The sequence below is a fragment of the Marmota flaviventris genome, chromosome 1 (assembly GCF_047511675.1).
Source record: "Marmota flaviventris isolate mMarFla1 chromosome 1, mMarFla1.hap1, whole genome shotgun sequence".
NCBI classification, from domain to species: Eukaryota; Metazoa; Chordata; class Mammalia; order Rodentia; family Sciuridae; genus Marmota; species Marmota flaviventris.
Genome location: NC_092498.1, coordinates 28460686 through 28483602, shown reverse-complemented (window position 1 = coordinate 28483602; position 22917 = coordinate 28460686). Strand labels below are relative to the sequence as shown.

Genomic DNA, 22917 nt, shown 5'->3' with positions numbered 1-22917 from the left:
GGAATTGAAACCAGGGGTGCTTTACCACTGAGCTGGTAAAGCCCTTTTCATTTTTCATTTTGAGACATGGTTTCACTAAGTTGACCAGACTGGCCTCAAGCTTGCAGTTCTCCTGCCTCAGCCTCCTGAATAGCTGGGATTATAGGCATGTGCCACCAAGCCCAGCAGAAGTGCATCCTTAAAGCTTACATTTTATGAGTTCTTTCCTTTGATAGATGTTTCATTTGTGAAAAGCTTAATAAAATCTTTGATATTCATTGCGACCCATGACCTGTGGGATTTTTCCTATTTTCTTGGGATGGATGATAATCATAGTTGAAATTTTTATTTTTTTAAAATGTATATTATCCCCAATAAATTACATTAAACATCTGAAGACTGCTTTAAGGAAAACACAGCAATAATTTTGTGCAATATAACAATCATTGAATGTTAGAATAGGAAGGCAAAATCAGCCTTTTGCCTTACAGTGTAATATTTTGCACAGTTCTGTGGGTTGACTAGGTAGATATACTTCTTGCCATTTTAGCTGATGCACTGTTATGTCTGAAAGATATGAAATAGCCTCCATCACATGGTTCGAAATTGTTGCTAGCATTCATTGGGAATTCAAGTGGATTGTCAGCTAGGGACTTTGGTTCTCCTCCAGAAATACATGAATCTTTGTATGTGGTTGCTTATACTTTCGACAGCATGGTGGTTGGATTCAAAAAAGGAGAGTTCCAGATCTCAGATGTTACATAGTATCATTCCTGCCTCTTTGTATGAGGGTCAGCTCAGTTTCAAAGGGAGGAGAAATGGTCTATACTTTGCATGAGAAGAATGACAAAGAATTTGTAGCTGTCTAATATCATCCATAATCCATCCTTTGGCCACAAATTATTCACATTTTTTCACATATGCAGAATATACTGAATTCCTTCAAAGACCCCTGAAATATCTCATTTCTTTGTAGCATCAGGAGCAGACTTAAGGTTCAGGTTTTCATCATCTGAATCTGGCCCAAGTGTGAACAAGACTACTTGCATGGGGAAGGGCAGGTACAGTACAGACCTTTGGAATGAAAAGATAAGTTATCTATTCTCCACACACTCAAGATGCAGGAGCAAGAGGGAGAGGATGACTGCATGAGATAATACTGTTCCAAAAGGGTGGAAAGAGGAGCTACTAAGTAGTCACTGGTTCATTGAAATTCTGATATTGAGACAGGTAAGTCTCCAGTTCCTTCTGTCTCCGGGAAAGGGAATGTGTATTGATTAAGGCTTTGTTCTGCTTCCTGGAAATGGTACTTTGTGGTTCTTGGCTCTACTCTGAGTCACAATATCTTTCCATAAGAAATGTCCCAGGCTTCAAGTTAAATAACTTTCTAGATTTGCTTTCATGACTTGTAGAAGGTTTGAACTAACTGCTCATTTTGGTCCAAGCTATTGGTGGACCCAGTGATCTAATTCTCTTAAAAACTTGGCCAGTTTCATGTGAATCTCATTTGTATTTACCCTATTAGTTAAAACTACATATGCAAGTCTTTTTTGAGCTAGGCCCCTCTCCACTCTTTACTGTGAATTGAAATTCTATGTGATATCCTTCAAGAATTTCAATTCTTGGAACCTTTAAGATTCTCAAGGGCCCTGGAGATGTAGCTTATTGGTAGAGCACTTGCCTAGCATGTGTGACCTCCTGTGTTTGATTCCCAGAAACACACACACACACACACACACACACACACACACACACACACGAACCTTAGAAACCCTTTTGTCTTGCTGAGGAGGCAGGTCTTATGAATCTTAGAAACTCTTTTAGATAGATGATGTGGTCCAGATGAAACAGCCCTATGTCTTCCCAAGGTCTTAGCAAAAGGCTGTACAGCCACATCTTTTGACTTGACTGGACTTGGACTTGAGGGGACATTTTGTTGGCAGCACCTTGGACTTAATCGTATCTCTGAAGCTGTTTCTTTGAAAATTATTGCAATATCAGGTTTTGTTGTTGTTCATTCATTAGTTGCTTTCTTATGCATTTTATTGTGAATATAATAAATGATATGTCCTCCTTAGTGCCTCACTTCAGAGGCACATGATTTTGGTTTGTTCCATTACTGGTGATGTCACTGTGAGGAATGTTTGGTTAAGGTGATGTCCCCTAGTTTTCTTCAAAGTCGAATTATTACTTAACGATACATTTTTTAATATAAAATAGAACACTAGGATTTGGTTAGGAGAGTTATGCATCAAATATGTTGAGTCTGAGATGCCTGTTCAACATCCTAGCAGAGACTGGCTCAGAAACAGGGGTGTAGATAGATTAGAAAGGTGAGGCAGTGTTCATCTGTTCCTATTTTCCTGTTGAATATAGAAAAGCCAAGTCATCATTAGGGGCCAGTGATGTAGGACCATTCTGAAGATTGGTGGAGAGAGATGTTCAGAAGGGTTTTCTCAGAGTAAGAGATTAGAATGTAATGGGCTTATGGGCAAAGTTGTATTGAAGTATCTATTTATAACTAATTGTACCTGTGATGGCTCAGATGTTCTGTTTCTTGGAGTTAGACTTTGCTTTATAGAAAAGTTAAGTTTACCACACTTGACGTTTAGTCATGTTAGTACAATGGAAAGGGAACAGGAGGGCATAAGGAACTTTCTAGTGTGTGTGGCTGGGCAGTTACCATTATGGATCATGGAATGTAAACTGGCTTACGTGGAAAAGGAGAGATGAATGGCAGTGACAAAATGGTAGTAGGATCATTGGTTATTGATAGTACTTATGTTCTGATTTAATACTATACCAACTTTATGATGTCCATTTTAAACATGGCAATATGTATTCATAATAGCTAAATAACTTGACCAACGTTATACGGCTAGTAAATGGCAGAGGTTTTAGACGGAAAAATCAAATGCACTCCAAAACTTTTGTATTGTACTAGCTGCCTCTGATTCATGAGTTGCTCACTAGACAAAGGATAATCATTATTATGACTGAAGATGTTTACATCGTATTTGTTTTGCTTATTCCAGGCTTCTTATGGCATGTAAATGAAAAGAAAGTGTTGGGAGGGGGCTCAGAATACATTTTTAATTTAAAACCATATCTTCCTTTAGAAAATGAGTAGCCTTTAGAATTTGATTGAAAATGGTTTGATTTCTATCTTTCAAAGGTCACAAGCATTCACACATATCAATCAGTATTGAATAAGCTGTTAGCATGGAGTGAATTCTACCTTATCCACTTACAGTGAGGTAAAACTTCTATGCTAAGGAGATCCTCTGTTTTTCTCCACTTAACATGACATAAGAAGATCCTCACTGAACAATACATAATGATGTTCTATGGAAAAGAAGAGCAGGTAGTTTTGATTTTATCTACTTCAGGAGGCTTCAAGAAATTTACTTGTGTTCTCAGACTTGATGGAGGTAAGGAGGATTTTATGGTTCAGTAGAAGGAACAGTGGCATTTTAAATAGGAGGTTTTTCAAGCCTAATAATTAAAATAACAATACTTAGCATACTTTCACAATACTGCAAACAAACAAAACCAAATTGCAGGGACTGTTTTTGGTTTAAATTACATGGAGCCTTTTCTATCAAATCTTGTAGATATAGAGGCTTGGTTGAAATAGCTGCATAATTCCCCAGCAGAGTGTTTTTTCTTTGCTGTAATTACATTCCTGCAATGACTCATGCTCTCTTAATGCCTAGATTTTATAATTCAAAGGACAATGTTCCCTTGAAATTTGAAAACCTGGAAGACTTGAAAATTGTGTTTTAAAAAATTATTATTGCTATTACTACTGCTACAACTGCTATCCTCTGTGGATTGTTTCACTTAGGTGCTTTTGATTTCATTTATGCAAGCTCCATAATGGGGATTTACTCTTGTGACAGTGATGGGGATAGGATCCCAGGTATGCCCAACAGTAGGAAAGACTGTTTTGGGTTCATGGACTTCAGCTGCAGAGATTTGGGGCCTTCACTCTGCTATTCACTACTGGTACAACTCAATTTCTCTCAACTCTTTCCTTAGTTCTGTCTTTCTGTTTCTCTTTCTTTTATCAGCTGAAAGTTGTTTTTCCCCCCTTCATTTACTCTTTCAGATTCCCCAGAGAAGGAACCTGGCTGGGTGTGCTAATAAACACTGCCTCTTTGTGGTAGTGTTTCTCTCCAACTTCTGGGGCAGTTGTTTCAGACTAGTAGCAAGGCCAGGGGACTGTCTTTTGCAAAAATCTGGCTGCCACCTCTTCTGTTTTAGCTGTGGGCTTGTTTGGGGTCTGGGTTTGGTTAACAGGGTGCATTGTGGATGCTGTAGCAATTACTAGTTTTGTTAGAGGCAAGTCTTTACTGTTCTGCTTCACTATTTTGTCAGAAATCTTTGGAAATTTGTGAAATATTCTTCAGTTCTCTTGAGAAGTCAGGATGTGCAGAGGAGGCTAGGGAGCTGATTCTTGATTGTTCAGAGACAAATGTCCTTGTTAAACAATTGGTTTAGGTGTGGTCATGTAATGTAATTCTTGCATAAGATACTAGAGAAGATGAATGTTAGGTGCTTTGTGTTAAGTGTTTTCTCATTCTTTCAAAGAAATACCAAGACTTTTTTTTTTTTTAAAATCATGGAATATTTAAAAAAAAGTTAAGTTTTAGACACAATATCTTTATTTATGTGTGGTGCTGAGGATCGAACCCAGTGCCCCTCACATGCAAGGCAAGTGTTCTACCACTGAGCCACAACCCCAGCCCTACCATGGGATATTTTTAATCTTCATGAGATGTTTTCAATTATAACAGCTATGTTATAGGTCATGAGAACAGCCAATTAAGAGAACAGGTCAATCACTGTACTGATTAATGCCAGAGCAGAAAATTGAACATATTCTTGGTTGCATTAATTGGTGCAGAGCTACCACATGAGCCAACCCTTGAAGTGCCCTGATGTGGGAAACGTACTTTGATGCAATGGTAGCCTCTTGGTGTGCTACCAGGAGAGCTCTCCCAGAGGTCAGGAGGCAGAAAACTTCCATAAACCAAATTCAGATCCTCAACTCACAGTTTGCTAAATTAACTTAAGCACACTGTGAGAAATAAGAGGAAAGAGATGGGCATATACTGTATTTAGGATAAGGTATAGGGGGATGAGAAGGAGCTTGCCTGCTAATCCTGGAGTATACAGTGTTCATATTTCCTGTTTCTCTGCTGCACCTGTCTTCCCTGCTGATAATGTGGTTATGAGGATCAGAGTTGAAGTTTGTTCAAGTCTCAAGATAGCAGGTGCCCTGAACTAGTGGCACCCACTTATTGTATCCAAAAGACACAGGACAAGTATGCCTGCTCAGCAGCTGTAGCATGCCAATTAACCTGACAAATACTCGTGGGGTTTATTTGTGATTTTTGGACAGAGACCATAAGGGACAAGAATGAATGTTAGCAGTTGCTTTTAACCAGAGTGGTTCTCTCAGTGTACAGTTAGTTATGACTGGAGACATTTTTACTGTGATGACTGGGATGTGTTGGAGCTGTACTGGTATTTAATGTGTAACAGGCAGTCTACTTCTACCCTAAATATACATATACTATAATGGTAAATGTATTGTAATGCATAAGGTAGCCTCCCAAGACAAAAATAATTATCTGGCCTAAATGTCAGTAGGTCAGAAATTGAGAAACCCTTGGTAGCACCAATGGGTGATAGAAATAAGACCTCAAGAATATTGATTGTGCACATTTAGGGTATCCTGGGTGTTAAGTGTCTCTTGCTTATTTAGTATATCATGAACATTTATTACCTAGGTGTCTAATGGATATATTAGTTTTCTCTTGAGTATCCATTCCTTTCTGTAAATGGGTAATACATAGGAGATTTTACTGTGAAGTAATAACATCCTATGAATTCTGCCCACATCTAACAAAATTTTGCTTACTAACTACTCATCTATGCTTAAAATGTTTTAAAGGTTTTGTCTATAATTTTTATAAACTTCAAATATATTCATTAGCAGAACAAAATATTCTCAAATGGAAATTCATATTACACTTGCTCTGAAATTTCTAACAAGAAGATGATAAAATATCTTGATTGTTTTAGCCACTTTTAGTTATGTTTTCGGCAGCTTGAAGATTATAGCATCCTGGCTGGGTCCCATATAAAGTTAATATGAAAATATATTCCCAAGAGCAATGAAGCATGGACTTAGACTATAATTATAGGTTCCCTAAATGGTAACATAAGCATCAGATTCTAGAGCCTTAGGGTGCCTGCATGAATGTAATGCATGTTTGCACATTCCGTTTATATTTCAAGCAATTGTAGGCGTGGTGCTTATCACGATGGGCTTATGTGCTCAGATATTAACTTTGTTATGATTGTGACAATTTTGGCTGAGAAACCTACAGAGTATTTGAAAAAGATTCTTTTTAGTTGGCTCAATGACTATAAATAGAGTAACATTATAAATTTATTAACTTCATGTATTTTTATTTTTTGATGACAATTTTACTAATATTTTACTGCTTTAAAAAAATTAAAGACTTCTTATAGAAAGTGTGTCTTGCAGTACTTCTCTTAAAAGGGAAAATTTTTCACATATATGGAATTAAAGCATATTAAGGTTCTATTAATATTTAAGTTTATATAAGAAGGTATTGTTGAGAAGAGGCTTAGAAAGAAAGTAATTTTAAAATGCTTATTGTACATTCCTTTTCATTTCTTTTAATTTTCCCCTCTTTTTTGGTGTGTGATGGAAACTAGTAATCTGTCAGATAAAAGTATCACACGTAATTCATAAAGAAATGGTAAGATATGGTAGTCAATTAAAACTTTTTGATAAAAAGCTGAAGTTTGAAAAAACAAGAATAAAATGTCTTTAAAATAATGGTGTGCTGAAGCTGTGTGTAGTGCATGATGGTAACCCTAGCTACTCTAGTCTGAGGCAGGAAGGAGGACCCAAGATTCCCAGCCAACCTGGGCAACTTAGTAAGACCTCAACTCAAACTAAAAAGGTTGGGGGTATGGGTCAGTGGCAGAGCGCCCTGGGTTCAATCTCTAGTGCAAGGGGAGAAAAAAGGCGTGCTTACAGTAGTTTCCTGGAATTACTGCCTGGACCCAGGCAATCTGCTGATGAGCAACTGGATGACAGGTGGGATAGCCAGTTCAACCTCCTCTCCTTTAGAAATCCTGGGTTTGTTCTTTCTGTTCCTATAATGTGTTGATTTTTGTTTTAAAATACAGTTAAAGAATTGTTAAAGCAGATGTGTGTGAACTTGATCCTGATCTTCATAGACTTTACCGGTGCTCTTTTGTCATCTTTTCTTCTTGTCATTGCAGTGATTTGTTGTCCTCGGATTACATAGAGAGGCACATCGAACATGGAGGCAAGACTGTGCAAAGCAAAGTAAGTGAATTTTCCTTCTTTTGGAGGAAATTTTGAAACTCTTCAATACACTACTGCATGTGATTTCAATTTTCAGTGATACATCTAAAGGATGGTTTTGAGGTTTGAAAATATTTTATAGTTTATTAAGAAAGTTTTCACCCTTTTGAAAAAAATGAAACTTTCAGTTATTAGAAAAAAATTCTTAGCACATTGTCAAAATTATTATAGTTTGTAGGATTAAGGTAGTTGCAAGTAGTTCTTTTTAGATTATGTTACAGAAAATAATTTCTGGAATTTGCTTTTAAGGTTAACTCTTGAGAATCACGTGGTGAAGGGCCGAGGTTGTAGCTCAGTAATAGAGCGATTGCCTAGCATGTGTGAGGCACTGGGTTCAATCCCCAGCACCATGTAAAAATAAAATAAAAGTATTGTGTCCATCTACAACAACAACAACAACAAAATCAAAGAAAAGAATCACATGGTGAGATCTCAGGTGCAGAATAGGTGTGTGGCTTTGCATTTGTGTGTGAAAGACTTTCCCCAAGTAAAGTGTAAAATCATTAGACCTACTAGATGTTTCAGGGAATTTAAACTCCCTGAAGGTATATCTCAGGATACTGGCTATAACAGGTAAGGTCTGAAAACCTTCTACTTAGAAGCCTCTTCCAGAGGCAGAGAATGTGTTTTTCCCCAGGGTAATGATGGACTAATGGTGTATGTTAGGACATAGGAGACCAAGAGCACCCATGTGTAGAGATTCTGTTCAGTGTGAGGTTGGCCAAGTGTATATTTGTTCTAAAGTGTTCAGACATTCTATTCTACCTTATCTGATAATATATCATTTGTCCATGTTTCTTTTGCTGAATACAAATTTGATACATCCTTATTTAGAAAACTTGTAAGTAGCGAGGTTAAATTTGTTTTCATTTTGTTGCATTTCCTTTTAGTGTTTTTTGTCTCACATATTTGTATTTTTTTCATAGTACTATATGTATCTATAATATTATATCTTGCTTGTTTTTTAGTAAATGCTGTAACATATTGTGAACATTTTCCTAAGTTGTTTTCATATAAAGCCTATGTTCACCATTTTCCTATTTACCTATGTTATGATAAAAAGTTTTTTATTCAAATTGAATTCTGTTATTGATAACCAAAATAAATTACATTTTTCTATTTAAGCAGTACCAGAGGAAATTGAATTTTAAATTATTTTTATATGTTAACAAGAATAATTCTTCTTCTTCATCTTTGTCTTTGTCTTCTTCTTCTTCTTTTGTGGTGCTAGGATTAGACTCAGGACCTTATACATGCCAGATAAGTACTGTACCACTGAACTATACCCTTAGCTCATGAAAACTATTATGGAAAATGTCAAACATACAGAAACTAAAATATAATGAACCCCTCTCACATCCATTTCCAGCATCAGCTGCTATCAACATTACAATAACTTTGTGTATTTGAAAGCAAATTTCAGACATTACAACATTTTGCTAGTAAATAAGTCTCTACCTGAAATGCTTACAATCAGAGGTGTTTCAAATTTCATGTTTCTGAACTTTGGAATATTTGCATAGATTTTTCCTGGTTGAGCATCTCTAACCCAAACTCCAAAATCCAAAATGTGATAAAATATGAAACTTTTTATGCCTTGTTTTGATGATCAGGAATTTTTGGATTTGGAACATTTTGGTCATGGATTTTCAGATAAGGTACGCTCAGCCTACATTATCAATACATTTCTAACTGATACAGACTTAAAAACAAAACCTGTTTATTTTTACAAGTGACCTAAATATAATAATTAGGCTAGTCCCTCCAGAAAGTTATTCCAGCTTAAGGATAATTGAATGGTTGATCTATATCACTGCCTTCCTGCAGAAAAGAATATCAGATACTTCTAGGTAGGACATAGGAGAATGGAGTAATTTTGCTTATAGTTTGAAATAAGTTACTTAGAGTTAGAGTCTCTGGTTCCTTTTGTTCTCACCCCTGTTTATTTGATTCACTTCTCTTGTTTGTATGACACTGTTTTTCTAAATGCGGTTATCTCTTCTTGCTTTGTTGAAGAGGAGAAAAACCAGGCAGTTTCCTATCCATTTCTATCTATGTCTGTCAGGGGAGTGGTGGAATGCAAGTATGAGCATGTAGGGTGGATCCAACAAACAGCTGTCTGCCTTCCTTGCTGTAATATCCTTTTTAGGATATTACCCTGCTGTGAGGTTGTAAGCCTCCATGAGTATACATACATACAATCCAAAAAGCACTGACTTTATTGCACAGTCTGCTGATTTTGCAGCCTAAGAATTGCATTTTCTTTGTTGATGGTTTTCTCCACCCTTTAGCCTATCAAATCAGAAAAATAGTAAATAGGAACTTTATCCAAACCCTTGTGCCAGAGGATATTTCTCCCTTTAAGAAAACAACTTTGATTTCACCCATCACCTCCATGTGTTTCCAGTCCATTTAAAAATCTCACTCAAAAATTTCCCCTGGGTTTTTTCCAGGAACATATTGAAAGTGCTCAATCCTGCTCATAAAATCCAAAGCCAGTAGTCAATTACTTCCCTGCTGGTCTCCTCAGGTCGTGCCCTCTGTTCTTAGTTCTCTAGGATGTTTCCTTTTTTTGTGGAATCTGGTTGAGTTCTCCTTTTTTGTTAATAACTCAGAATTCTCTTAAACTTTTCTTTTCATTATTTACTATAGGTCAAACAAAATTGTAACATTTCATACTTTTTTGTTTTCTTTATCTCTACTGCCTTTTTAAAAAGAAAGCCTTAATTTTTCTACCTTTTCTTTGCTTTCTGTCTTAGTTTGCTATGGTTGCCATAATAGAACAATAGGAATCTATTATCTCATAATTTTGGAGGTGAGAAGTCTGAGATCAATGTGTCCAGGGTTTATTCTGGGCTTGTGCATTGTCTTCTCCTTGTCTTTTTATGGTTCTGGGGGTTAGGACTTCAACATAGGAATTGGAGGGGAATATAATTTAGCTCACAGAACCTTCCTTAAGAGACTTACAATTTTTGTTGTGTTTTTCTTTTTTGTCTCCATTGTTGTTTGTTTTTTAAAGTTGACATTTGTCTTAGGACTGAGGTAAATGAAAAAGGGTATATGAAATGAAAGCTAAATTCAGAATTTTTTTTGTGTGTTGGTTGTCATAAACATGGACATATATGTCTTGAAGAAGCAAAATTATAGTCAAAATCATCATGCCAGATTTAAACAGTGGCCAGAAGCCAGTATATTAAATGGTTTTTTTCAAGTGCCATAGAATTTTTGTGAAAACTCCACAAAGCACTGACTTTATTGAACAGATGCAGTGCATTTGATTTAAGGGTGTGAGTGTGAATGCGGGGAAAGAAATACATTAGCATGAAAAAAATATGTAATAGCTGCTTTGGTGAATCTTTCAGATTATAGTTTTATTTTAAAAATATTTTCAGTTGTAAAAATATAATACCAACACAGAAATTCATGTCAAACAACGTATGTGTTGATTAATTAAAAGTATGCACCTTTACATCCTCTGTCCAGTTCAAGCCATAGAGCTGCTTCATACGCCCAAGCCCTGCACCTCCGGTGACACTTGCAAACACCAATCTGATTTTATGAGTATCCCCTCCTATATAGTTTTATCATTGAGGTATGCATCTTTTTAATTTAGTTTTGCCTGTTGAGGTTTTATAAAATAGATTTTAAAATTTATCTTTCTTTTTTGTAATTTATTTGTTGAAGAAACCAGATTGTTTATCCTATGCAGTTTCCCAAAGTCTAGATATTTAGGGTTGATTTCACTTTTATATTTAGAGTAAAATGAAATACATTTCAGTGATTGTTCCCTGGCCCATGTTGTCCCATCCTCCCAGATATCATATCTGCCCAGTCTCCTGTTTGTGGGATGTTTATATATGGAAAAGATACTGTAATGCCCCAGTGTTCTATTTAAAGGACAATCTGTATTGTCATTCTTTTTTTTTTTTAATTTCCATATTATCATTTTATTTATTTATTTATTTTTAATTAATTTTTAAAAATTTATATATGATAGCAGAATACATTACAAGTTTTATTACTTGTAATAAATTGTTCATATCTCTGGTTGTATGCACAGTATATTTACACCAATTCGTGTCTTTATACATGTACTTTGGATAATAATGTCCATCACATTCCACCATCATTAATAACCCCATGCTCCCTCCCTTTCCTTCCCACCTCTCTGTATACATACATACAATCCACAAAGCACTGACTTTATTGCACATTCTGCTGATTTTGCAGCCTAAGAATTGCATTTTCTTTGTTGATGGTTTCTGCACCCTTTAGCCTATCAAATCAGGGAAATAGTAAATAGGAACTTCATCCAAACTCTTGTGCCAGAGGATATTTCTCCCTTTAAGAAAACAACTTTGATTGGATTATAGTTTGATTAGAGTTCTCTGTCCCTCCCATGCCCGCTCTATCTCACTATAATCAGCCTCCTTATATTATAGAAAACATTCAGCATTTGTTTTTTGGGATTGGCTAATTTCATTAGCATTATCTTCTCTAACTCCATCCATTTACCTTCAAATGCCATGATTTTATTTTCTTTTATTGCTGAGTAATATTCCATTGTGTATTGTATTAGCATTCTCAATGATAACAAAGGATATATAAGCTTTAGATTATGATTTGCAGCCTATTTTTTAAACGTTTATTTTTTAGTTGTAGGTGGACACAATACCTTAATTTTATTTTTATGTGGTGCTGAGGATCAAACCCAGTGCCTCATGCATGCTAGGTGAGCGCTCTTCCTCTGAGCCACAACTCCAGCCCTGATTTGCTGCCTATTTTAATGTATCCATGTCAGTTTCACTGACGTATTTGCAAATTTAGAAACTTAGGACTCAAAGGGTTAACAACCATTTGTATTATCTACAGGGTTTTATGTTTCATTGGTCAGATAGGTACGCATAATACTGATTAAAAAGTTTTATTAAAACTTTTATTTAAAAAAAAATTTCTCCCAAGCTTACAAAGATAGTCTTTATTTATAAAGAAGATAGATACTATTTGTTCCTTTATTAAGGCATATTCATAATCTCATCTTTCATTTATATTTGTTTCACATTCACTCAAAAAATAAGTTCTAAATTTACCCTTCTATTTAGGGAGAAGTATTATGTGTTTAATAAGGACTTTAAAAAGAATTAACTAACCCTAACCCTTAACTAATAAAAAGCCTTAACTAATCAGAATCCTTTGGGAATATAGTTTTATTTTGATTGTGGACATCTGTGGCTCTAGATTTATAAGACAAAGGAAACTGGAATTGGTGAATAGTGGCAACTGAGCCTAAAGCATGCAGTTTTCTGTTTCATATTTAGCTAGTTTTTATGTCTAACAACTGAAAGCTGCCAGTATTCTGGTTATTTGAGAAATTTGAAATTTCCAGTTATATAGGCTTGGTATTATAATACTACTAATAATAACAAATGACATTTATTACTGAACAATGTGGTAGGCATATCTGTATTCCAACCTCAGAACAATCTGTGATTATAAATGTAACTATTACCCTACTTTACAGAAACCAGGGCATAGAGAAGTCACATAGCTTACAGAAAGCAAAGCAGTAAGTAAGTAGTGGAGCTGTATTTTGAATCTTAGATCACCTAACTCCAGAGCTACATTACATAAAATAGGATAGTTGTACAAGTTGAAATGTATTTTATTTGTCGCTTCCTTCCTTCTCTGCCTTCCTTCCTTCTTTTTTTCCCCTTATTTCCTCCTTCCTCTCCCTCCCTCTCTCCCTCCTTTCTTCCTTCCTTTTTTTCCATATTAGGAATCAAACCTAGGTTCTCATATGTGCTAGACAAGCCCTCTACCATTTAGTTACATCCTGAGCCCTTTCTTTTCTTTTCCTCCCTCCCTCTCTTTCTTTCTCTTCTTTTTTTCTTAAATATAAGAAGATAGCTCTAGCTAAGTTCTGGAGGCTGGCCTAAAACTTGCCATCCTCCTGCCTTAGCCTCCCAAGTATCTGGGATACAGGTGTGTGCCACCACTACAGTTGCTATTTATTGTTTTTGTATACCCATCTAACTCATTTTGGATATTCCCAGTAATTACTTCTTTATAGCCTTTAATTCTAAGACTGAATAGTCTGTTTAAAGACCCTTCAGGTATATCTCTCAGATTTGATTATGCATTAGGTAATTTTTCTGTAAAGTCAGTTGCTTTGGGCAAAAATGATAAAGACAAACTCCCATGCAAAGCCTGTTGTTGTTCACTGAATGAACATCGTGGGGAAATGGCCTTAGTTTTAGAAGGCTGGGAGAGAAATGGTAAATTCTTTTCATATGCTAAGAACATTCATTGATGGGGAGGGAGCATATTTTCTGGGGGTCAAAAAGTAAAACTCGATGTCATTGTAAAGACATGATTTATTATGTCACCAATAAGAGATCATTTCCAGTCATCAATATTATTAGTTTTGATAATATTTTTGTTAAATTATTTGATCTCTGATAATATCAAAAGTAATGGCCACTGAGTGCCTATTTTTATTAGTTTGAATTGTTTCTAAACTACTATACATGAGCATTCCAGCTTGTGTCTGGATTAGGGTATATCTTAAGGTTGAGTGTATAGAGACACTCATTACATAATACTGACTTTGGCCTGGCCATTGACTGGTTACTCCATCATTTGATTGCAGTGCACTCAGGAATCATTGTCTCAGAATCTTAATTGTGTTCATAGTGGCAGTAGAAAGATGGATAAGAATCTGAGTGTGGGTCAAGGTTGAAGTCTGGAAATGGGTTAAGGAATTGAAGAGAATGATGAGTGTTGGGGAGCAGGTGTCAGAGGAGAAAGTGTCTACTTAGGGGTGAGAGAGGTTATTGTGACTCCAGGGAAACCTTTTGTTCTAATAAAATGTAGTGTAATTGACATTAAAATATTTTGAACGGAACTGAAATGGCCACTGTCATTTCTGGAAACAGAGTAATAGGGCAGTTGATTTAGAAGCAAGGAGGAAGCTTGAGTTTTTCTGCAGAAAGTTTTTGTCCTGCTGCTCACATCCATCTTCCTCCCCTGGGGCTGCAGTACCATGAAAGATTTCTAATTTAGCACAACACCATCTCCTGGCTGGCTCCTCTGCTTCCAATGGTGTCTCCAAATTCCCTTTGAACTTATTTCTAAAGTCAGATTTCTTCCTTCTTAAAAAAGTGATGCCCTTTTAAAATTTTGCCTTCATCTTTTGGTTTTCCACAATAAATGTGCCAATGACAGAAAAAACAATACTATAGAATATGAATGTAAGAAATCACTTAGAAAACTTTAAATATGTGACTTTCAAAACAATAAATAGTTCAGCAACTTTGTAGTTCCTATAAACCTCAGTGAATTGATATAAAATTTCTTGTGATCTCTAAACATACTCAAGATTTCTCTTGTCTTCTTTTCTAGATTTTTCTACAAGGAACACTCAGATAATTCAAAAAGGGTACTATGTGTTAAAGAAATAATGTTTCTTAATATGTTTTTTAAGATGTTTTATGTGTTAAAAACACCACAAATAATTATATGTTTGATATAATGTTGTGGATGCCTTTCTTAAGTAACAAATGTTTTCAGTTGGTCATTTGTGATAGAATTTATGTAAGATGTAGGTTAGAGACTGCATTCTGCATTTTGCTTCAATTTTAAAATAACAATACCTTTCCTTAACATATCCTTTTATGAAACAGATTTTTCTCAAATTCCATTTCATATATATGAATAGTACAGAAATGCTTGAAATGTTTCCTTTTTTGGCCACACAAATACAGAATTAGCTATTAAACTGTCAAAATTGTCTCATATATATTTATATTTATTACAGCAGAAAAGATGAACAGAGTTAGTCTGCTTTTGTTTATCCTGGATATCGAGTTTCCTTATTGATTCTCAAAACTGCATTACTATACAGAATCTTTCTATAAAACAAGACAAGTAAGTGATTAAGAAGGAAAGAAAAACCAGGCTTTGATGTGCAGTAAATTTTGCTGCATACATTAATACAGAGCCATCTATACCATTGCATCAGCAATCAGTCTTCTAAAGTAGAGACCTGACCTTTTTTCAAGTAGCATTTTAGGTTATCTTTTTGTTTTGTAGGCTGCCTTTGAGATGAAATGCAAGCAGTAGTCACTGTTGCCAAGTAATCTATACTAAAGCTTTTTCTGTCTCATTTTTCCTATTTTAATTTTTTTTAGAACAACTCAGCAGCAGCATTTTTCTTCCAAGATGACTTTCTTATTTACAACTTTACCTTACATTTGAGAAGGATGCTTTCTATCTTGAGTTCTCACTACAGTAGCTTTTCCAAGAGACTCTTGGATAATACTTAGTCACCTAGACAGGAGTTGAGTCACGTGGCCTGGGAAGATGATTTTAGAAAGGATTTTTTTTAAACAGATCTATTTATAGAAGTTGTCACTTAAGCTTCTAATTTTATCATTAAATTTCTAATCCAAGTTTCAAGCATTTTCCTTGGCTCCAGGGAGATGGGGAGGCCTCTATCCAAGTAGAGAAACTCAGTGATGTGCATTTTAAGGCTGGCTGATAGGAAGAGTGTCGATTGAAGACCCTCAGTTAGTCCTTGAAGGGTCTCCTGCTGCCATGGTAACTGGGATTTTTCTTTGAAACAGCTTTATTTAGATATACGCACCATAAACTGAGGTGGCTTTTGGTCTCCGTTTTCTCAGTTACAGGAACATAGATTCTTTAACAAAGTGTGTAAATAAAGTTGTTTAAGTGATCCCAAGTGATGAATGAAGCAGTGCGAGGGATGTTTGGCAGATCTGTATGTTTGATTCTGTATTTTTTTATTGCTGCACTTTCTGTGAGATTTAGGTTAATGGCTCTCACCACTGAGCATGAACCCTGAGAGCAGAACCTCTGGTGCAGGATAAAGGGGAACTTCAGGAGCAGGTGGTACAGGATGTGGCATTGCATATCCAGGTTCCTCACCTAGGTTCTCTTTCCCAGGAGAGAAAACTTGAGATGGCATATCTATGCACATGGTTTATTTTTCACTAATAAAATCATGTTAACCACTAATAAACAATTTTTAAAATTAGATGACTCGGAAAAATTTCTTTTCAAGTCCATTTCTTTGAAATAGTTTAATCCTGATTTAATGCCTGTAGATTATTAGTAAAACTAGAATGATTTAAAATATGTATTTGTCAACATATCTACTTTATACATGAACAATTTATTAACTATGCTAGACTAGCTCTAAATTTTATTATATTTTAATTACTTCATTAGCCTCTAACTACTGTCATAAAGTGATTTTTTCTTCAGCATATGAAGATCCTACATAAATGAGATATAGACTTTTATATATATATATATATAGATAGATAGATAGATAGATAGATAGATAGATATAGATAGATAGAGAGAGACATGCATGTATATACATATGTACACACATATATGCACACATAAAGTAGATTTAATCTTATGGTAATTTAATATGAAATTATGAAATTTTGAGGATGGTCGAGGAATTCAATTCCAGGATCATCTTATTTAGAGATGACCATGTAATTGCAAATAGGGCTAGCACAGGAAACCTTGTGCTTTGTGTCCTGTGGTTTAAGTTTCTGCTCATTTTTAAATACTTTCATTTAAAATAGTGAATTTCAACATAAGGAGGACTCAATTTCCTGTTACTAGTGCAAAAGCCATGATATTTTCATAGAAGTGTTTTAAATTCTGAATAAAAGTCTAGCTAGAAAAACCATATTTTTATGGTTAGTGTGTGAGAGTCCCAGGGAGAGTCATAATTGCCACATAGTCCTGCCTTTTCTTTTGCTGTCTATGAACACAGTCTCTGTGAGTAAGTCTTACCTTAGGGGCACATAACTGCTGTGCTGCTACTGGTTTAATGCTAGTTGCTTGGAAGAGTTAATCTCTTCTTACAAATCCAAACCCATTTTCCTTCCTTAAGGCATATTTTCTCCAGTGAATGAAAGACTCATCTTAATGGTAATAAAAAGAATGTAATGACTTGCTGTATTTCTGAAGTACATCATTCCAGAAATTTTGTATTTTTACAAATTGATAAATAGTATATCCCTGTAGTGCTTATTTTTATTACTAGGGATTTCCCCTTGACACACTCTTGACCTCCTAGAATCATGTGATATCCTGATAGGATCAATATCAATAACTGCACTGAAGAATAATAAAAGTACTTGTAGTAGTTGGAGCAATAACAAACACACATAAGGTGCTTATTGTGTGCCAGGCACTAATCTAAGTGTTTCACCTAAGTTAAATTGCTTAAACCCCCAGGAAGTTGATGCTAGAATTTGTTCTGTTATCCATTATAATGTACCTCTATGGAAAAAAAAAATTATAATAGCAAAGGAATTAGAATGCTAGTATTTTAACAACAGCACCCACAGAAGTTGCCATTTGAAATTACATCTCCTTTAGCAGTTGTTTTTAGTAAGTCATAAATTGAAGGTGTGATTGGTTCAGATGAGTCTCATTTATTCCAATGTAAAATTTCTGTTATTCCAAACAGGACCAAATGCCTTCTAAAGATGCCCTGTTTTTTTCATCTATTTACTGTTCGGTTTATTTTTAGTCCTTTGTTCTCCGTGGGAATTGGATTGTGCATTGTGCATTACAGGGGAGCCCCATGGCTTCTAAACTATTACTGTTTGAAATATGTTGCTCTCTTACATATGGCAAGCATATGGCTCAGTTCTTATGCCTATCTGATGCCTATGTATACATTTATCTGCATCTGGAGAAAATGTGTAGTTTTATGGGCAATAGTAACTAAACCAAAAGGTGGAATCATCCTGCTAGAAGACTAAAAGATATTTGGTTACATTCTTGCCAAGGTGCTTTAAAATGCCCATCCCCCTACTTCCTGTTCCCTTTCATCCCCTCCCTTGCCTTTCTCAACACTCTCTATATAGGAAGGGAATATAAGAGCTACAAAAATCTTATAAACAAACTGAGCAAATGTTTGTTTCCTCCTCACTTGTAGCATTAGTTATTCTAGGTATGTCACCTAACTTTACTTTTTGTCCACCACTAGGCATCTGTGAATTTAGAGTCTCCCTGATGAGCTTGCTGGTGTGTGCATTTTCCCCCTGGCAGGCTCAGGCAGACATATGCTCCTCTGCCATCTTGTAATCAGTGTGGTTTCAGGAAGGTCTCATATTTCATTATTTAATTCTTTTTGCATTATAGGAAAAAAAATTCTTTGGGGATTAAGTAAATTTTGCTTTCTCTTGGGACCGAAGCAAGGTTGCTCAAGGTCCATCATCATGTATAATGCATCAGCTGCCCTAATGGCATTGTGAAGATTCCAAGTGGTCTTAACTCTGTAGCCTGCAGAAAATATATTGGCCCATTACCAGTTGATACAGGTCAGGCATCCTAGGGCTAGGAGTAAGGAAAAATGAAAAGTGACAGCTGCTGTCAGCATGGGTTCTGTTCCTAAGCTCCATTTGTAACCTATCGAGTAGAAAGGCCCTTTTTTTTCTTTCTGGTATAAGATTTTTACCCCCAATTAAGTTTCAAAGTTATTTCATCTATTAATACTCAAGATGTTATCTATAGAATTAAAAGACATTTTCAGCTACAAGTTTTTTTAAAAATTGAAGTGGCACTAATGGTATTTCTATATATAGAACTGATTATAATAGAGTATATTTTCTATTGTAATTCTAATTATCAAATCAGCTTTTTCATTACATAATGTCTTTGCAAGTCTACTACTGCAATTTCTTTTTAAAATCTGGGTGAACTGTATTTATAATTGAACAGCAAGTTGTAGAGTGTTGTTTTAGATAAGTTTTAACTGGTTTAAAGCAAACAAACAAACAAAAAACCCAGCTTATTCCTCTGGTGTTATCCTAAACTACAGTTATCTTCTTGTTTATTGATAAAAATTCTTGCTTTCCAGTGAATAAGTAGCTACTATAAAAATAAGAGCAGGTAGTAAAGGCCAGAGAATAAGTATCCTTGATATATTGAGTGGTTTGAGTGTTTATTGCCATTTTATGTGTGGGATGGTAATTGATCAGGGCTACATTTGGCATTTTATTATAGCAGTCTTTTCTTTGCACCTATGAGTCTTGTCTTTGTACCTACGGAGGTATATGCAGGTGGGCTTGATTATCTCCCACCTTTAGAGGAAACTCCTAAAAACTCAGGCGTATGGAGTTTAAATGTATAGAAATCTATCAGTAGTGATTTGTGGCAGAATAAAACCAAGCCAATACTTTCAGATACATTATTTGTGTTTTCCACCCTCATTCATTCAGTAAATATGATCTGAATGCTTGCCATAGGCCAGGCATGGGGATATAGGTGCTAAGAATAGATGATGCAAATTTTGCTTTCCTGAAACTTGTCTATTAGGAGTGGCACACATAGTACAAATAATTGCCAAAAAGTCTTATAAATTACAGGAATAATAAGTGCCCCAAAGAGAAATACACATTGCTCTGAGAGCATCTGATGGAAAACCTGACCTATTCTGGTTGGTCAGAGAAGTCATGCCAGTCCCCTGGTACTGGGAATGGAACTTTGGGCTTTGTGTACACTCAGCACATGCTCTACCACTGAGCTACATACATTTCCCTGTTCCGAAGACATTCTTGATGAAATAATATTAACTCTGAAGTTTGAAAGGTAAGTAATGGGCAGGTGAAATTGGAGTGGAACAATTTCTCAGGCAGTGGAACTAGCATGTGCAAAGGCCCAGAGGCCTTACTGCTGGATCTTGGTGCAGGAAAACAACAGGAAGAAACCAGAGAAGGTGGAGAGTCAGAGGTGGATCAAGTGATGCAGAGGAGGAAGGATAAAAGTAGGAATGCAGTGGTGAAGGATTAAAACTGAAGGATTAAAACTGTTCATGCCTGTGGACTGCACATTGGCTCTCTTCTTTGTTTTCTCTTCTCTCAATAGTCTGAAAATCTGGAAATGTGTCTGTGACTGTGTCTAGAAGGTAGAGAGCTTGCCTTGTGGTTCTGAGGGGGGTCATAGATATTCCACATGGCAGTTAGAGTTTCAGGCTGAGTATGTGCCATCTCCTTAAGACTGTGCTACATAGCTCATTGAGATAAAATAAATAAAGGGCTTCTTGAGAAGCATGAACAGATGGGACCAATCACTTCTTTTGTTTCTAAGTCTAGGACAAATCTATAGTTTGGAGGCAATAAAGCTTAGATCTAGACCAAGAATATTGTTAGGGCTCAATAGACCTAAATTCAGTCCTGACTTTGCCAGTTTGTGTTAGTGTGGCCTTAGACAATTTATTTATGCCTCCTGTGTTTCAATTTCCTCCTCTAATAAGGAAGCAAAACAAACACATAGCCAGAGCTTGGGTGTGGGAAGTGCTCCATAAATATCACTTCTGATACTTTTAGTGTGGTAAAGTGGCAACTTGAAAAGAATTTCTGGCTAAGTCTTTGGTGGCTTCTGTCAGTTTTTACTGCTAACTTCTGAATCTGCTCATGGCACGGGGGATATGTCAGGATCATCAACAGCGTCCCTCACTCTCCACTTCATAACAGGACAGACAGTCTTCTGTGCCCTTAGACTATAAATTGCTTAAGATGTTACTCCAAGAGAAGCTTATACTATATGCATATTCAGTATTTAGCAGGATGTGTGTACCTAGAAGATAATAAATATTCTATTGAATGAAAAAAGTAAGTGAATGAATGAATTCAAGCATTAGTAAGTTGGGTTATTTCTCCTGTTCACCCAACAATGTGTCAATGTGCGGGGAATGTCCAGTTTGGACAGGTCTGGGAGGATATTTATTTCCTTTGCAATGATTAAAAAAGGATAGTGATTTAAACAGGAAAAATAAAAACCAAATAGTGATCCTTATGCTCACCTTATCCTTATGCTAAATTATCTTCTGTATGGAAACTCATATTTATGTTTCTTTCCCTCTTAAGGTACTTTAGAGCCACTTTTAAATCAATGTTAATTCAAGTAATAAAGTACCAGCAATTTACTTTATTTATTTATTTACATGTGGTGCTGAGGCAAGTGCTCTACCACTGAGCTACAGTCCCAGCCCCGTAATTTACCTTTATTTTATTTATATATATATATATATATATATATATATATATATATATATATATATATATAATTTTAGTTGTAGGTGGAGACAATATCTTGATTTATTTTTATGTGGTGCTGAGTATTGAATCCAATGCCTCACATGTGCAAGGCAACCACTCTATCACTGAACCATAACCCCAGCCCATACCATTGATATGTTTTTAAAATTTTGAAATATTTAAACATATAAAATTATATAAATGTCAAAAAGATATCCATTTGTAGATTCAACAAATGTTAGTATTTTGCTATATTTGCTTCCTGGTTTTTTTGTTTTATTTTGTTTGGGTGCTAAGCACACATATGTCTAGCTAAGCTAAGACCTCAACCCAGGCTTGAAATCCTTTGATGTTTTATAAAGTCAACTTCTGAATCAGCCTGTCTTCTATTTGGCTTTATTCATTTCCATTTGGCTTTATTCATTCTTTTACTTTGTCAATCTTGTTAGACTTCATTCATTAAATTTTTTTTCAAAGAACCATCTTTTGCTTTACTATTGTTTATAATAATTTCTTATATTTGTAATTTCCTTTTTTTTAAGTTAAAAAATTATTTTTTTCCTCTGTTGTTCTTTGGGGAACTCATTAAGTGTAATATTTAACTTATTACCAGTCTTCTTTTTAAAAATCATTCTTTTCTGTAAATATTTAAGAATGTAAAATTTGGTTTGATGTAGTTTTTTAGCACCATCCCAAAATTTCTAATACATAGATTTTTTTTTTCACTGTTCAGGTATATAGATTACAAAAAAAACTTATTCTATGATTTTTATGTGACTCATAAATTATTTAGATTTTTAGAAATAACGTTAATAGTTTAAAATTTTTTATGTTTAGCATTTAAACATTTTTCAAACATATAAACATCTTTTGTAGTTTTAAATTTCATCTCTTTATGGTAAATGCAGCCTACAAGATATTGATTTTTTTTGAAGTTGTCCCTGTACTTAAGGAAAAAAAGGTTGATTTAAAATATATATATAGCTTGCAAATCATAGAATCTAAAGCAACTCTGGTTCTACTTCCTCCTTCATTTTAAAGGAAAAATAACAGAAATGATGCATGATCAACTTATGCCTATAGAAACAGCTACTGAAAAAAAGAGCACTTTATTTGTTATGCTTAGCACTATTATTATTATTCTTAAATCAGAGAAAACCTTAAATACCTATTCGCCTTTCCTAAAGGACGTTGTTTTGGCCAACTTTTGCATCACTGTGACCAAAATACCCAACATGAAGATCTTAGAGGAGGAAAAGTTTATTTTGGGCTCATGGTTTCAGAGTGGCAATTCATGATCAGCCAGTTTCATAGCTCTGGGCCAGAGGTGAGGGAGGACATTAGAGGGTGACAGAAGGCGTAGCAAAGAAAAGCAGCCCAGGACATGACAGCCAGGAAGCAGAG

The 22917-nt window shown here is 35.3% G+C and overlaps 1 protein-coding gene across 7 annotated transcripts in view; it reads left to right on the top strand.

Annotated features, from left to right (window-relative positions):
- Nucleotides 1-22917, top strand: part of Adam22 (ADAM metallopeptidase domain 22) — a 229243-nt gene that overhangs the window by 97380 nt on the left and 108946 nt on the right. For all 7 annotated transcript variants that reach the window (XM_027956108.2, XM_071612104.1, XM_071612133.1 and 4 more), the window contains exon 4: nucleotides 7312-7378. In XM_027956108.2, coding sequence (XP_027811909.2) covers nucleotides 7312-7378 — 67 coding nt within the window. The remainder of the gene's footprint in view (nucleotides 1-7311; nucleotides 7379-22917) is intronic.